The sequence below is a fragment of the Pleurodeles waltl genome, chromosome 10, assembly GCF_031143425.1.
Source record: "Pleurodeles waltl isolate 20211129_DDA chromosome 10, aPleWal1.hap1.20221129, whole genome shotgun sequence".
NCBI classification, from domain to species: Eukaryota; Metazoa; Chordata; class Amphibia; order Caudata; family Salamandridae; genus Pleurodeles; species Pleurodeles waltl.
Genome location: NC_090449.1, coordinates 623,521,961 through 623,539,312, shown reverse-complemented (window position 1 = coordinate 623,539,312; position 17,352 = coordinate 623,521,961). Strand labels below are relative to the sequence as shown.

Genomic DNA, 17,352 nt, shown 5'->3' with positions numbered 1-17,352 from the left:
CTCTGGCGTTCAGAGAGCCCGCCAGATGTTAAAACACCAGCGGTATGCCCTGACATTCCAGCCATGCCCAGAGACGCAGGGCCTTGATCCCAAACCGCCCTGCTTGTTGCAGTACCACATGGCGGTGGTGTAGTCTGTGAACACATGCACTTTCCATTTGAAAGAGGGAAGGAATGCCTGAGCTCCAGAAGGTATATGTGGAGTCCAGACTCCCCTGGGGACCTGACCCCTCTGATCTCCGCCTCTCCCATGTGATCGCCCCATCCCAGGAGTGATGTATCTGTCACTACTGTCTGATCTGGATGGGGAAGGGAGAGGGATATAATCTTGATTCTTTAGCCACCACTGCAGCTCTTGCGCACTTCCCTCCAAGATCTGGACCATGTCAGAGAGATTCCCCTGATGCTTCGCCCACTGGAACTACAGGTCCAACAGCAGAGCCTGCATTTGCCATCTGGCATATGTGACCAGCAGGATGCAGGAGGTCATGCGGCCCAGCAGCCTCAGAGTCATTCTCATCGAAATCTAGGATAGAGGCTGAAAGATCGGTATCATAGCCTGAAAATCCTGGACTCGCCGCTTGGGAGGATAGGCCCCGAAACTGCACTGTGTCCAGAACAGCTGCGATGAAAGGGAGTGTCTGAAAGGGAGTCAAATGTGACTTTGACACGTTTATAGTGAACCCCAGCGAATGCAGGAGGTTCGCTGAAGTCTGGAGGTGGGAGACGACAGCCTGGGGCGACCCCGCCTTCAACAGCCAGTCGTCGAGGAAGGCGAAGACTGAAACCCCTAGCCGGTGCAGATGAGCCGTGACCACCGCCATCACTTGCGCTGGTAAGGCCGAAGGGGAGCACGGTGAACTGAAAGTGCTCGTGACCAACCACGAAAGGCAAGTAACATCTGTGGACAGGCAGGACGGGAATATGAAAATAGGCATCCTGCAAGTACAACATTACCATCCAGTTTCCAGGGTCCAGGGCAGAAAGGACCTGAGCCAGAGTGGAACATTTTGAACTTCTCCTTTTTGAAGAAGAGATTGAGGGCCCGGAGATCTAGCATAGGATGTAGACCTTTGTGTTTTTGGGCACAAGAAAGTAGCATGAATAATAACCACAACCTACTTCTGGCAACTGGACCCTCTATCGTTCCCTTGACCAAGAGAGCCATAACCTCTTCACAGAGAAACGCCAAGTGATCCTCCACATATGATCATTGGATGGTGGCATGGCATGAGGGGGTACTCTCGAAGGGGAAGGAGTAGCCCCTTCGGACAATTTGCAAAACAAACCGGTCTGTTGTTATCGATTCCCAGTGGGGCAGGTGGTGGGGAATTGTGTCGTCAACTGGTCCATGTACTGATGACCGACTAGGAAGGTTTGGAGGCTCGATATGGGGGTGGGGGGGTCCATGGGGACGATGGCTCCTGCATCCATGGCCATGCAAAGGCTGTGCATTATGCGAGGCACAGTGGCTGGAGGGAAATGGACATGGCTGGGTGCCCCTTCAGTAGTCACGAAAGGGGCAAAAAGTGAACTGAGGAGGGCGTGGAGCAGCTGCGAAGCCAATGACCGAGCTATAACTTGGGTCTCCTTAAAGCAATTGAGCGCCGAGTTCACTTTGTCTCTGAAGAGACAGATGCCATTGACGGGCATGTCCATAAGCGATTGCTGGCCATCCCCCGAAAAGCCAGGCACGCTCAACCATGCGTGGTGCTGAAGGGCCACTCTTGATGCAACCGATCTGCCCTGTGACTCAGTGGTGTCTAGTCCACATCAAATTATAAACTTTATGGCCCAGGCCTCCTCCGGGACCTTTGGCAGCACCTGCGCAACAGTATCCCATAAAGTATGGGTTTAACAGCCCAAAAGGCATATGGTGTTCAAGGACTGCAATGCCAGACAAGAGGAAGAGAACATTTTCTTCCCAAGTTGGTCCAGTCTTTTTTGATTCCCTGTCTGGAGGTGCGGAAGGGAATGTGCCAGAAGAGGAAAAAGCCTGAATAACTAATATCTCCGGCGTAGGGTTTTGGGTCAGCAATTTAGAGTCGTTAGACGTGGGCCTATGACGGCAGGCGATCGTCCGGTTGAAAGGAGACCCTCTGCTGGGTCCAAACCACGTCTGTCAGGAGGTTAGTCCTGACCACCACTGAAGGCATCTCGAGGCCCAGGGCCTCGGCCACACTGCATACCACCATCAAGCAGGAGGCTCTCTCCTCCGTAGCCATGGTAGGGGGAGAAAGCACGCCAGAATCAGGGGAGGTGTCCAACCCTCTGGCATCACCCAATTCCTGAGTTCAGTCCATTTAAGAGTCTTCAAGCTGGTATTCTAGAGGGTCCAGGACCCCTTCACACTCTCACCGTACCCATACCTGTAGGTATAATGGTCAGGATCCAACCTGGGGAGTGATGTCCTCGTTGAAGTCAGAATCAGCATCGGGCTCCTGCCCCAGGTCAGAGTCAGGAATAAGTATGGGATCAAGGTCGATTGTGGGCCCAACCAACGTCAGGTGCGTCGACTTCTGCACTTGGAAGGTCACAATGACATGACCAGCATCTGCTCGGATCTGGAACAGATCCTGGGGTGCCCTCCGGAGCCGATGGGAACCCAAGGGGGTCCCCACATCCTATTTGGCCCTCAGGCATTGCAGGAGGGTCGGTCTGCCAAAATATGAGGCGCATGGCATCAAAAAACTCTGAGTTGGGAAGGGGAAGATGTTCCTCCCACGTTGCATCGGGCAAGCGACGGGCTGAAGTCAAAGAACACTTGTTCTTCGACTTCTTCTTCTTCTTCATGTGACTCAAATGTCCAGAGGACATGGAGTGGGACGAGGATGAGTGGTGATGACTGCAAATGGTCTTGTGCTATTCCTATTGACCAAGACTGGAAGCAACGCAGAGCCGACCGCCAGGCCACCATATGCTTCAGGGACGGCTCCCTCAAAGCCTTCGGGTTCTTTGCTCGGCAGTCAGAGCACAACTTTGGGTCTTGGTTGTGCTCCAGACACCATAAGACCTCAAGATGCGGATCCGTCACCACCATCATGCGGTGAAAGGAGTCACACAGATTGAATCCGGTCTTATGGGAAGACATCCCGACGCACCAAGAAGTCCGAAAATTTGATAAAAAGGTCAAAACGTCAGTCAAAAAGTGGCTGAGGGTATTCTTCTCCAGATCTGCGCGTAGGCTGGCGCAGAAAGAAAAGAACTGACGTCAGCGCGCCAGGGTGGCACCTATATACGGCAGCGACGTCTTCACAGTGACCACGATGCCAATGACTGAATGGAAGACGACTGACACCACCAGACGGTGCGCAAGGGTACTGCTTGATGAAAAATCTCCAGATCCAGTCTGATGCCTGGGGAAATTCCAAGGTGAGGAATCTGCTACCAGAAGTCTCTATCAGATCATGCTTATAAAAAGGAAAAGCGGATCCCACAGGAGACGCTTTTCTTCTTCTAGGCACGCCTCTTTTAATCTATAGGATACAGCGTTGAAACATGGCTTCAACCATCCCACAGTTGGCGTAAAAGTTACCCCTAACAGAGGGTTTTTACCCAAAATGCACTGGGTCCATGATGAAGCGGGATATTATTGCTTATCGCAATCCTGAATTGTAATGCGCAATGGGTATACTTTGAAAAGCATCATGCTTGAATATTGAAATTCGAGATATTAATAAAGGAACAGAATAGAAGACTTTGGACATACTTGTTTCCTTTTGATTAGTAGCAACTTACTTTGTCAACACCTGAAGCTTGAGGGCTTTAAGGGAGTGTGTCTTGGGTCTGAGTAACAAGTTGTTCACCAGCAATTGACTTTAGATGATAAAAATATTAATTGCATCAGATCTGTCCACTTCTCCCGCCCTTTAACCATGCCAGGTCATGACCACAACTATACAGTCTTACACTGGACAACCTAGTGAAGTAGCCTGCTGAGCACACTATGCAGACAGCATCATATGAAATACCACAAAGGGACCTGCAGAGCTATTCAGAGCTACCAGCATGCTGAAAACCATAAAACTGAGCGCCTGTCTCTTACTTCATCATCCAATACACTGCTACGTGGTGCATTCCATAACACGATAACTGCAGCTCAGTGGTAATCACACGTAACATAGAAACACTTCCCACATAGGATCAAGACAAAAACTAAATTTTTCCAACCACACACCCTACATGGAGGAGCATGCTAATAATGAAGGGAAGCAGTTCAGTGCTGCATGTAGGGATAGTAAGCACTCTACAAATGTTGCAGTACAATACTTCAGAGCCTACCCAATTGCTAGAAAGGAAAAGCTGTACACAACCATACCACCACACCACAGACGTGCCATAAGACTATAGTCTTTGGTGGCCATGTTCCACATGACTTTCTGGTTATCAATCCAGCACATAAGAAAGCAGGTAGGCATGGCACGGGAGATAGGCCCACACCAGACAAGGAGAGTAAGAAAGTGGATGCAGCATGAAAATGTGTTGCATTAGGGCCTTTCAAACTGTTGCATTGTCAATTCCATCAGTCTGCTTCCAAGATATGACAGGCGTTTAAGCGGGAGACAGAGGAATTACTGAGCAATTCAGAGAAGCGTATAGCAAAAGAGCAATGGGTATATTAGAGGAGGGAAAGCTCATCTCCAATGCTACCATCAGGTTTGTACTAAGCACAGCCCCCAGCCATGTGTACACCAGCATCCCTCTTGCTTCTGCACTGCGGTAGAACACCTCCTTACAGGACTGCCATTTGAAGACAAGCATCTCTCCAGGCCTCAAAATAATGAGATACTGGTGAAAATCATGAAATGGTACAGATTCTGCTAAAACCACGACAGTCCTGCAACAGACGACCAAAAAATAAATAAATCAACAATGTGCCTGGCTCCTCGCCGCAGTATGCAGAGAGACAAAAACCCAGAGAGAACAGACACACTCACTTGTGCTCCAGCGGGAAGCCTGGACACTGCTTGGATTTCTTTTTGTCTTATAAAAGATCCAACCACACCTGGCTCCTTGCTAGGGCACAGGCACAAACAAAAGTCTGTCCCCCGCAGAGGAGCACAGATGCTGTTTGGGTTTTTCTTATTTGCATAAAAACCCACATAAAGCCCAGACACCACATTTTCTTTCTCAGAATTCTCGGCACTGGTCAAACATTCAATAAAAAATACTCACATTTCTTCAATAGAAAGTTTTGAAATATGTGGGGAGCAGAAAATCTCCCACCACCCACTGTCCTAAAACATCTAACAATAAAACCAGTATCTCACTTGTGTGGGTGGACCTACTGTAACTGAAGGAACAGATCAAATATCCGACCCTGTGATGTCAATATAGTGTCAATGGGATCTTCAGTTGGACCCAATCGGCCCACCCACTTATATGAGGGTGGGGTGCTGTTTCCATCCAGAGAAGTATGGGAACACTGGATCACAAGACTTTTGCCATTTGCCTGAAGCTCTGGAGTGTCCTATCACAGAAAACGGAAGACATTGTGAGTTTTTAACCCATATTTGAAATTTGCAGGGAATTCTGGATAATAAGACATTCTGGGATTCAAGCAAGACACATCACCATGAATTCCCCGGTGCCTCAAGTTTTTAGTCTGGAGTTGGTAGGTTCCCCTGGGCGTTGACCAACTCCACTACCACATACTGCAGACATTTCTAATGTAATGCAGCCCATCAAAATCTTTCCCTGGAATCAGCAGTGTGGATCCCTGCTCAAACTTACGGATAAACTACCAATGTCTGATAACCATATACACAAAAGACCTAGGAGAAATCAGATTTGGGTAAAGCTGTGCAAGGGATATGTTCCTGCGCAAGGGATACTGGCAGACGTTATCATGATTTTTTTTTTAAAAGAGCTAAAAACCTGGCAAATGTAAAGTTCAGTACAATGTGGTCAGGCAATCAGGGTGTAAGAGTCTGGTACTCAGTAACAGAAATCTTAAGAAGTACTAATGTAAAAAGTATATAGTTACTATTTAGCACAGCAATGCTACCTGTGACTAAAAGACAGGTACCTTAAACCAGAATTTTACTTGCAGATGCTTTACTAACTTACAACATGCACTGCACCCACTTTATCAACTGTGAGCACCCTCAACTCACAAGCATGTCTGGTACCCTTAAGCTCCAGAGACACAAAGTTGGTGGCCACGTCTTTGCAGGGATATGTTTTTGTGCAAAGTATACTGGAGCAAATTACCTTGTTTCAGCAAAACAACTGCTATAAAACTGCTAAAAAGCAGACAAGTGTTATGTTCAAAGTGTTTTACTGGCCACCCCTACAGGGCAAGGGATGCCAGGCTGGCACCAACAGATTCATAAGTCGTTCAGAATTAGAAAACAAATAGTTTTTATACTTCGTCATATAGCTCTGATTTTGATATCTGTTATTAAATGAGCAGTGTACATAAAGAGTGATTCTGTCACAATTTCATGACCTGTGTCAATATTCCATTACCGATGGTTGTTGGAAATGGCCCTTTCTACAGGGTTATCCCCAAACCTTTTGCCTTTCTTCTCCTATTTTCCTGACCCTCTTCCTCTTGGCATTAGGACTCTGGGCAGTTTACCACCGCTAATCAGTGCTAAAGTGCATGTGCTCTCTGCCCTAAAAATTGGTATGACTGGCTTACACCCGTTTGGCATATGTAATTTACATGTAAGTCCCTTGTAAAGTGATATACCACACACCCAGAGCCTGTATATTAAATGATACGAGTGGGCCTGCAGTGCGGACTGTGCCACCCACAAAAGTAGCCTTTCAAACCTGTCTCAGGCCTGCCACTTTAGGGCCTGCATGTGCTATTTATTGCCACATTGATTTGGCATTTCAAACTAGTTGTTAAGGCCTAAACTCCCCTTTTATTACACTTAAGTCACCCCTAATGTAGGCAATAGGTAGCCTTAGGGCAGGGTGCTGTGCATGTAAAAGGCAGGACACGTACTTTTATGTTTTACTTGTCCTAGTAGTGACAACCAGCCTATTTAGTTTTTTTCACTACTGTGAGGGCTGCTCCTCTCATAGGTTAGCATTGGGAATCCCCTTATATATTTTTAAGTGGTTATTACTGACCTGAAAGGAGAAGCATGGGCATGTTTGTTATGTCTGGAATGATAGTGAAAAATACTGCTTACTAGTGTAGTTGGATTTTACATTACTATTTTAGAAATGCCATTTTCAGAAAGTGTGCATTTCTCTATGCTTATAACTATATGCTTTGCAGTCTGACTCCAGTCAATGTCTAGGGCAGGGTGACAGTTACACATTGTGCATACTTTCTAGACAGCCACAACACAGGAGGGACTGAGTGTGACAGGAGAGGCATCTGCATCCATCTGCATACTGGTAGTCATCCTGGGTTGGGAGAGGTCATTCATACCTTACTTGTCAAAAGGCTGGGTCCTGCCCTCACACAAAGGGCTGATTTACCTCCTACTGATGTCTGGAGCCAGGGCTAGGTTGAGATGGGTTGTGTTACCCTGAAAGGGTTCCTTTGAAGTCACCCAATGAATAAAGACATTTTGAAGTATAAGTACAGGGGCCTTGACCCTAAGTTTTTAGAGCACTTTGAGAACTGGGACTGAACCTCTGTCGGAAGGACTGCTGCGCTGCACAAAGGACTCATCTGAGCTGCTCTTCGACTGTTTCCCTGCTGTCTGCTGGGTAACAAATGACTCACTGGATTGTTTTAGTGCTTGTTGCCATGCTGCCAGCTGGTCCCTGATCTTGTTCTCTCAAGGCACTGTGGTATTGCCAGGAGGAACCACAATTGGAGTTACTTGCTTTGTGGGGTGCTGGCCCACTTGCCTAAAAGGCTGCTGGAGAGACTGTCACCCTGCAATTGGGACTCTTGTGTGCTAGCCTACCTGCCTGCTGCTTCCTGCTCTGTGCCCAGTTCTCCACCAAGGCATGTTGGTCTGCCCTCCCCTGTTCTTTGCAAACTCAGGTCCCTAAAAGAATGTCACCGAGCACCTCTGCAGTGGGACTCAAATTCCTAGAAGCCAGGCAGCAGGGTGCTTTACCAAATGAGATGTGCCTGATTCCCTTGTGCCCTAACTCAGCACAGGTCAAGCGCTGCATCTTTGTTTGATCTAGCGCGTGCTGAGCACTGCATCTTCTTTCTGTGATCTAGTGTGTGGTGAGCGGTTCATCGCCTACCTTGTTGGGTGAGTACAATTTGTGAACGGTGGTATGCGTTTCCCCGGTGCTGCTGCCTGAAGACACCCCCTCTGGGAGGTCCCCCCATCCCACGGTTTGGAAACACCATGCAGAGGAGAAGACACCGCACTGAAGAATCACAGTCACAGCTCTTCCTCGTCAGCACATCTGTTGCAACAGCTCACGGTGCTAGGAGAAGACACCGCAGTGAAGGATCGTCGACACAGCTCTTCCTCATCAGAGCGTCTGTTACCGCAGCTCACCGGGCTAGTAGAAGACAATGCGCTGAAGGACCACAGTCTCAGATCTCCCTCGTCAGCATGCCTGTTACCACAGCTCCTTGTGGTAGTAGAAGACACTGTGCTGAAAAATCGCGGTCACAGCTTTCCCTTATCAGTGTGCATCTTACAACAGCTCCCCATTCTCCCTCGCCCGCCAGCTAGGGCTACAGGATTGGAGGCATGCACTGGAACAGTGCTGCTGCTCCTTGTCCCAGCGGGCGCGTGGTATAGCTTTATTTCTTGTACCCTAGGCAGCTGAACCGTACGTTTGAAGGCAGCTGCTCTGAGTACACTTTGCCTGTGGGGGTCTAAGGGAGGTCTCCCCACCACCACATACAGTGTGTGAGTGCCCCAACCTGTTAGACTGTACCTGGGGTCACTGGTACTGCTGAGAATCATCTTGTGGGCCGAGTCTTCCACTGACGCTGCGCTCTGGATCGGATTACGGGGACAGTTACTGTGGAATGAACAGTAGGCGCACAGGGATTCTTGTGCCCTACGTCTGGCTGATGAATGCAATTCTCGTCTGGAGGCTCCTGATTACTATAATTTCCCTAATAGGAGAGCAAGCCTCCTGGCACCCTATAATTATTGGTGATTTGCATACTTTCACAACCAAAATTTTGCATCAACAAATGTGGTGGGCTAGGTACCGGTCTGTTTTCCACAGTCGGACACCATGATGCATATTGTTTTAATTCTTGCTTACTGAGGATAACGAGCATCATTCCAGGATTTGCAGAGCATGCACAGTACTTATGAGACATGGGGATTCATGTGTTTCACTGCTGCTTTGTATGCCCTGATGTAATATTGTATGTCGTAGTGACACCTCCCCTGTCGGGATAACGAGGTGTATTTTAGTAATTGCGTAATATGCACAGTATTTATGATTCATGTTGTTTTTTGTCTATTATATATATTTACAATGTAAGATACATATTTTTGCAAATAATCCCACGCCAACCAGAAACCCCATTTCTAACAATGGTGTATATTACATTCTGTTTGAAACCCCATATATACTTGGTACTGTTGAACTCCAGATTTTCACAGCAACATTAACATGGTTATCATCTCGGGCTTTATATTTATCGATTTGAGAAATGCAACAAATTATTGGGAAAATCTGGTAAAACGAAATTAAACTATTTCCAAATGAGGGTTTGCACCAGTACATAGCCCTGAATGAGCTGAAAAACACTATATAGTTTGTGTAAGTGCAGAGAGACCAAAGAGGTACATAATCTTTAACAACCTAATTCTGATTTAAAAAAAACAATCTACTGCACAGAGGTGTGCCAACTCCCTGGCACCAGAATAATGGTTTCTGAAAACAAATGGGTGGTTCATGAAAATTTAAATGGTGCCTTAAGTGCTTGGCTTGGAAATGTTTGAGTCTTTTGACGACATGGTTGCCCAGAATCTTCACTCTACAGATTAACTGGACAACTTAAATGGAAAGAAAAGAGTACAGCATTTACTAATACTTATCAAACATTTTTTCTCTCTACAGACCATACAATTATTGGTGTATACATGCATACACTTGTTTTCCCATTAGTTGCAGTTCGTTAATATGTAGTGCAGTGTCACTTTGCACCATTAGAACAAAACTCACATGACGTTCTGGGGATTCTATCCTATTGCACCTTGATATCATATTCTACAGGTTGTGGATCTTGAAGCTTAACTCTGGCAGATGGAATGGTCTACTTCGCTTTGCTGTGTTCTCCCACACATACATGGATTTAATAGTTGACGTGGTCATGCAGGCAAGTTGAAGCGCTGTTTTCAGGCACGTACCCCATCACATGATGTTGAGAATTAGCAAATGGTTTCTGATGTTGGTCAAACCAGAGAACGGAAACACATGCACATTGATCCCAACTCTTGTATTATACTTAAAAGCTTTATATAATAAACACATGTTAAACAGAATGCAATAGCTAACCTTTAGGGCTCGATCTATATCTCCATTTGCATTATGTAGGGCCTCAGAGGCAATCCGTTCAGAATATCCCATGCTTCTTAACGTATTGATTTTATCCAGTCTTTTTCTGCGCTTCGCTCTCTCCTCTTTTCTGATTCTTGCCTTTTCCTTTAAATTGATAACAAAAGACAAAGCAAAGTATATTAGTAAATTGAATTCAAAATTAGTAAACCAAAGAACACATTTTTCTTATTCATAATGCTACTATTTTTTAGTTATGCAACTGTGTGCCTCAAAATAACTCTCTAAAACGGACTTTCAAATACAGCAACCAAAAGTGAAAGCAATTACATGTAGAAGTGGAAAGTACAAAACATGATGCAACTGCTATTATTCATCCATCTGTTACATCTTATTCTGCATTCTTAATACGACGTGCACTCCATGAAAATTTGACACAGAATTAACATTATCTCTCTACATTATTTATATACTCCAAACCTTGACAATTATTTGTATAATGCAAGCATAGAGATTAAGTTAACACAGGAAACATTACACGAAAGTGCACTGGAAAACAGAATAATGTTTAAAAAAAAAACATGTAGGGTCTAGGACTTAGATGTGAGTTGTAAGAGGTTACTATCAAGAACAGATAAACAATATACATAGTACTTAGCTCAGCTATCACATTTGCCACTGGATCCATGTAAAAATTCAAAAGTGTCTCTGAAAAATGAAAATCAAAAACACCACACAGAATGGCGAGGGGACATAGATGATCAATGTGATACATTTTCTTCCAGAGCTGAAGGTGTCAGTGAGTTCAGAGGAAATGCTTCATGGTAAGCTTATGGTAAGCTATCCCCCACAGTGTCTCTCTCTCCGTAAATACAACATGGCATAATCTTTCTCCCCTGGTTAGAGCTCCTGTGACCACCCAGAGGTGTAGCTCTAGAAACAAGCAATCCCTCCCCTGTGGTCACTAAACCAGTTCTGCTGCAGCTCTTCCTCCTTCAGGGCTTGGTGCCAGCCTGACTACAGGGACAATAGCACAGACAGGCCTCGGTGTGAGCTATATCTGCCCGTGACTGGGTAGGTCTTCTTTGAAGTCCAACAAATACCTGGGCACAGCACCCAGGACATCCTGAAAAGGGAAGGACAGTGCCTCTCCACGCCCAAGGCCCATCGTCCCTGTCCTGGGCACAATTCACACTTCTCTACAGGGGAGCAATCAGCTGCTAGTTGACAGTTTGAATAGTTACAGAAACACCTTGGATGCTTTGGGCAAAGAGAAGGGGATTTTCTAAAATACTTTTCCCGTAACAGTTAGTTAAAATTTGACTTTACCATTAAATTGGGTTTTGTCTATTAAAAAGAGTTGTTGAAATATATATACTTTTCTAACTGTTACCAAACAAAAATGAGTATTATAAGGTATAATAATGTAATCAAGTGTTCCTCTGTGGAAGCAGCAAGCCTTACCACTATAAAAATTGCTTTTAGGCTTTTCTACTGCAAGTACATGTGGAACACTCACCTTTTACAAGTCCTACTTTTAAATGTCACATACCCTCTTTATGGGCACTAAAACCTACCTTTGGGGCGACTTATTATTATTTAAATAAATGGAAGTTTTAGGCCTGTCAAAAGGGTTTATTTTGAAAGGTCAAATAGGCAGTTTTAAAACTTTTCTAGGCTACATTGGTAGGTCAAGGGATGGTTTGATGTGTCACTGAAGCAAGTGGCACAACATGTGCTACAGAGCACTGGTGAAATTTTACTTACGGGCCCCTGGGTGCACTAGGGACTTGTAGGTAAGTTAAATGTGCCAATCAGGTGTACACCAATTTCATCATTTTTAAAGGAGAGAATACACACTTTCCAAATGGCGAGTTGCGGTAAATTGTACAGAGTTGCATGCGTAACAAAAAGTTAAGACAAAACTCAGGGGCAACATGACACAAAAGATGGTCATTTGCAATAGATGGGTTCATATTGCTCCTTACTGGCTACAAAAATACTGGTCACAAATTGCAACCAATTCTTTTGTGAATATGTGCCTGTGATCCATACAAGATATTGTATTTTGAGAAGGAAATTCTTTCAGTGATAAAAGGCATCTCACTGAGAGCAATGTGGTGGTCGCCAAGGGTCCAAAACTCTGTATGTTGCAAGACCTGGCTAATCAAGAAACTCAGATGGATTAATTTGATACGAGGTGTAATAGTATTCATTCTCTATATACTTTGACTTGAAAAAGGAAGCTATCAACATCTTTGTGCGTGCCTATTTACTTCTAATATTTCTTCAGTTTCTCTCACCTTTCAGTAATTCCCCACCTTCCTAATCAATTTATGGGGGTATTGAAGTTTGTGCCGCCATACATGTGGTCTTGGAGACCTATCAAAATCGGCATATTTACTGTGTCAACAGTGGCGTTATCAACGTCAGGAATGATGAAGGAGATATGGAATTTAACAAAGGGGTAGACTGGCTTATGAAGAGGTTTTGACATCTAATCAGCATGCATGTCGGAGACATCTCTAATACTGTGGCTGGGATTTTAGATGCTGAGGTATCCAAGGTTGTGTAGCTAGATAATATGAGGGGTTCTGACAAGACATGCAGAGATGTGGGCATTCCTATGTGAAACGGTACAATATTTGGCAGTAAGACCCTTAGGGCCAGATGTATGAAAGCATTTTGCATTCGCAAACGGTGCGAATGCCCGTTTGCGAATGCAAAATGCCATTTCAGAATGTATAAAATACATTCTGAACGAAATTTTAAGGAATCGCTAAAATAGCGATTCCTTAAAATTGCGACCCTGTTTAGAGAGTCGCAAATTGCGACTCTCTAAATTAGAAATTGCAAATAAGGATTCCTTATTTGCGATTCCTTTGCACATGTAAGAAGCAATTCCTAAATGCGATTTTGGCATTTAGGAATCGCTAATTACCACCAAGTTGAACTTGGTGGTAACCATGTGCAAAATTTAAAAATGCATTTAAAATGCATTTTTAAATTGTACATGTAAAGCACACATGCTCTTTTGGCATGTGTGCACCTTACATGTCCCCCAATTTTTTTTGGGGGTGCAGCAGAGGGGGCCTTAGGCCCCCAGCACGTGGGGTTTTGCATTTCCAAAATTGCGATTTCTGGTTCAGAAATTGCAATTTTGGAAATGCGAAAATTTTTGGCCCATAGCTGCGAATGGGGCCGGTATCGCAATTTGCGATTCGGTAATAGCATTTGGATTTTTAAGAAATCGCTATTAAGGATTCGCAAATGTGATACATGGCCCTTTGCGAGTCGGAAATAGCGATTTCTTAAAAATCGCTATTTCCGAATCGCAAAGGGCCGTGATGATACATCTGGCCCTTAGTGTCCAAAGTCCATCACACCAGAAGCCCTCCCCACAAATCCAGGCTTGAAGTTGACATTCTCAAATTTCACAAACCTTAGGTCTGGTCTATTGACTCTGTTTATGAATAGGAGCGGTTCCTGTGTTCCAGACTCTCACTTCCATTACTCTTGCCAACTTTATGCCTAATACCAGAATAACCACTTACTGTGGCCCTCCCCATCAGCAGTAATTCACCATTTTGACTTCATATTAATTTGGTATACTGAACACTGACCTAAACACACCCAAACTAATCATCATGTTTCCTACATCTTTACTTCTTCTTTGTCACCCATTCACAGAGCATTCACGTTTGCATAGCACATAGCGCCTTACACAAAGTGAAAGAAATAAAAAGTAAATTGAGAGCACCAAGATAGGCCATAAAAGCAAGAGGAGCATTTATGTCAAAATCTCATCCCTGCATTAGCAATCTGGAGTCTCTGCATATATCTGTGGATCTTCTGAGCTTTCTTATTCTTAAGGTAGCAAACTTCATCAGGTTTTCCTTTTTCTAGGCATGTCAAATGATGAGTACTTCAGTTGAAATGCAGGCTCCATTAAGACCCTGTCTCTTCTGAAACAAAATATTTACAAATTACCCAATTAATAATGTTGTGGTGAGGAAAAAGGCAACATACTTTGTAATGACGTAGGTCTTCATAGCGACATTTCTACGATCACAGCAGTGAGAAGGTTAAAAAAGGGCTTAATTATTTTATTCTGTTGTTCTTCCACGGTTCAAAACAAAAGCACTAACTGCTGGAATTGATCACAAGTATTGTCAAAGCCAACAGGTCTTGCTTACAACAGAAAGTACCACGTAAGTGACTGTTGTGGGGGTGTGTGGTGGATTACTGAATGCATGAAAGTAGGCATTCATTACATCATCTATTGATTGATTCTCCGAGTAGCCATTTATCCTACTACAATCGCACACACACAAATGAAGCAATCAATGCTAGGGTTAGTAACTAAATACAAATTCAATACCACACAATTCAAGTAAGAGTCACATTTAGTTATAGGTTAGACCCAATGTCGTAAAGACGCCTAATAACTAAATTTTACGGCCTTCTCTGCCTGCCGCCCCTACAGATGAGATCAGCGAGTCAAAAGCACTGGGAACTGGAACTGGGGTGTCAGCTGACCAACAGGAGTGGGGGACATATACTACGGCACAAAAAACTCAGCCCCCAACACAGTCAGTATAGAAACAGCCACTAAAATTGCTACATATTGGTACCTCACACCAGTACGCCTGCACAGAGGCAATCCCACACACAGCACTGACTGTTGGTGGGGTTGCGGTTTACCAGGAACTCTATTACATGTACCGTGCAATTACCCGAAACTTGTGGCTTACTGGGCAAATATCCTGGATGACACAGATATACACCTGCACACACATGTACCCCGCTTCCCTGCCTACACAGTACTGGGGCTACCTAACATGCTCACTTTCGCAAGGGACAACAGATTGGATTAGCTTTGGGTGCAGCTCTGCAGAATATTTTGACACACTGGGGCACAGGGTTTATTCCCAAGCATTGAGGATGGATACACCGCCTTTGAAACATCCTGGGAATGGAGAAGCTTACTCTGACTCTCACTGAGCAAGGTGATTCATAGTGAGCTATGGAATCCATATATTGTCTTGCTCTCTGATGAAATCCAAGAACTCACATGCCCCAAGTACTTCTGTTTGCCACACCTCATAGACACTGCCATGGACACTCACTCTACAGATCCAGATATGGATGCATCACATATTTCTGTACCCACAAAGGAGTGTAACCACTTGCCAGCCACTTAATCAAGATAAGAAGCCTGTTGACCATCTTGGTGAAAGAACTGAAAGCCATGATTGAAAGATGGGGTGTACTGCCCGAGGAGAGTTTCACACCCCGTCCGCTGGCCTTCATGTCATGAAACTGAAAGTCTCCTACTGTCTGCAGCTAAAGCAAAAGGTAGCTTCACAGACAATGCATCAGGTATCATCTGTCTCCAGTATCTATATTGACGCTCTGTAGGAAACTTGGTTTTTGTTTTAACCTGCTGGATGCTGGTTTTTGACTCTGGCAGTGCAGATCTCAGTGCCCGTGCTCGTTACTTCAAATAAGGTGATGTTTAATTGTAACACAACTGGCAAAGGACTTTAGCACCGCTGAAAGTCTCTAGTAAATGGTAACCCTGGCATCTAGGGCATGGGTACTAAAGAGGGTCCCTAAGGACTGCAGCACATCTCATGCCACCTTAAGGAACCCACACAAATTCCACACAGACTGCCATTGCAGGCCGCGTGACATGGTGTAAACCATGAAGTAAAAACATAAAATGGCACGCTCCTGTGTGCCATGTCAAAGTCACTACATTTAATATCAGTAAGCCACCCCTGCAGCAGGACTTTGAGCCCGAAGGTAGAGTGCATTATATTTTATATGAGGACATATCTGCATGAGCAGATATGCTCTTGTTATGTCTAGTTCTATTACTAGACATTACAAGTGAACAAGAAAGACATCTTAAGGTATATACTGGACACCAGTCAAAACGAGTTACTCAGCTACGTGATAGCTTCACTGAAACATATACAGTTTGGCATCATAAACCTATAAATAAACCCACACTGATTCCATTGATAGTTTTATTAATAAAGGCAAGCCCGTCTGCGCCTGTCCGTGCCAGGACCGCGCCCGGGCCGCGCCCAGTGCCACTCCCCCTGGCCCGCAAGGCCCCCACACCTCCCCACGCCACTATACTGCCAGTGACCCCCACGCCTTCAATCCAGGACGCCTCCCCACCTGCTTTCAGTCCTCCCCAAAGAACACCAAGGGACCTTTCTCCTGCCAAGTTTGCCGCTTCACCTGCACCCTAAAGAACCGCGACAGACCTGCCAACAACCACCTCAGCTGCAACCTACTCAACACCCGCTCCATCCACAAATACGCAATTGAACTTTGGGACCTACTAACCTCAACGGACATCGCCTTCCTCATCGAAACCTGGACAAACTCAGCCTCAGAACCCTACATAGCCATAGCTATCCCTGAAGGCTACAAAATCACCAGACGAGACTGCACCAACAAACCAGGAGGAGGAATCACCATAGTCCACAAAAGCACCATCAAAGTCGCGAGTAGCACCCATGACACCCTCAACCTCGCCGAGCACCTCCACTTCAAAATCCACATCAACGCCAACACCACCCTCAAAGGAACTCTGATCTACAAACCCCCAGGCCCCGTTCTCAATTCTGCGACGCCATCGCCAACATCGTAAATGCCAACGCCCTCGACTCCACAGAAAACATCCTCCTCGGCGACCTGAACTTCCATGTAGAAAACAACAACAACACCAACACCACCAACCTGCTGGACAACCTCGCCAACCTCGGCCTCAAACAACTCATCACCTCACCCACCCACTCTGCAGGCCACACACTCGATCCCGTATTCTCAGCCAGAAACCACGTCTCCTTCAGCCACACCACCGAACTCAGCTGGACAGACCACCGCTGCATCCACTTCTCCTACCAGAAACCAGTCACTCACCACC

General features: G+C 45.3%; 1 protein-coding gene across 1 annotated transcript in view; it reads right to left on the bottom strand.

The window, feature by feature from the left end:
- NUB1 (negative regulator of ubiquitin like proteins 1) overlaps positions 1-17,352 on the bottom strand; it is a 316,976-nt gene that overhangs the window by 108,279 nt on the left and 191,345 nt on the right. Inside the window, exon 13 of the mRNA XM_069211094.1 lies at positions 10,407-10,553. Coding sequence (XP_069067195.1) covers positions 10,407-10,553 — 147 coding nt within the window. The remainder of the gene's footprint in view (positions 1-10,406; positions 10,554-17,352) is intronic.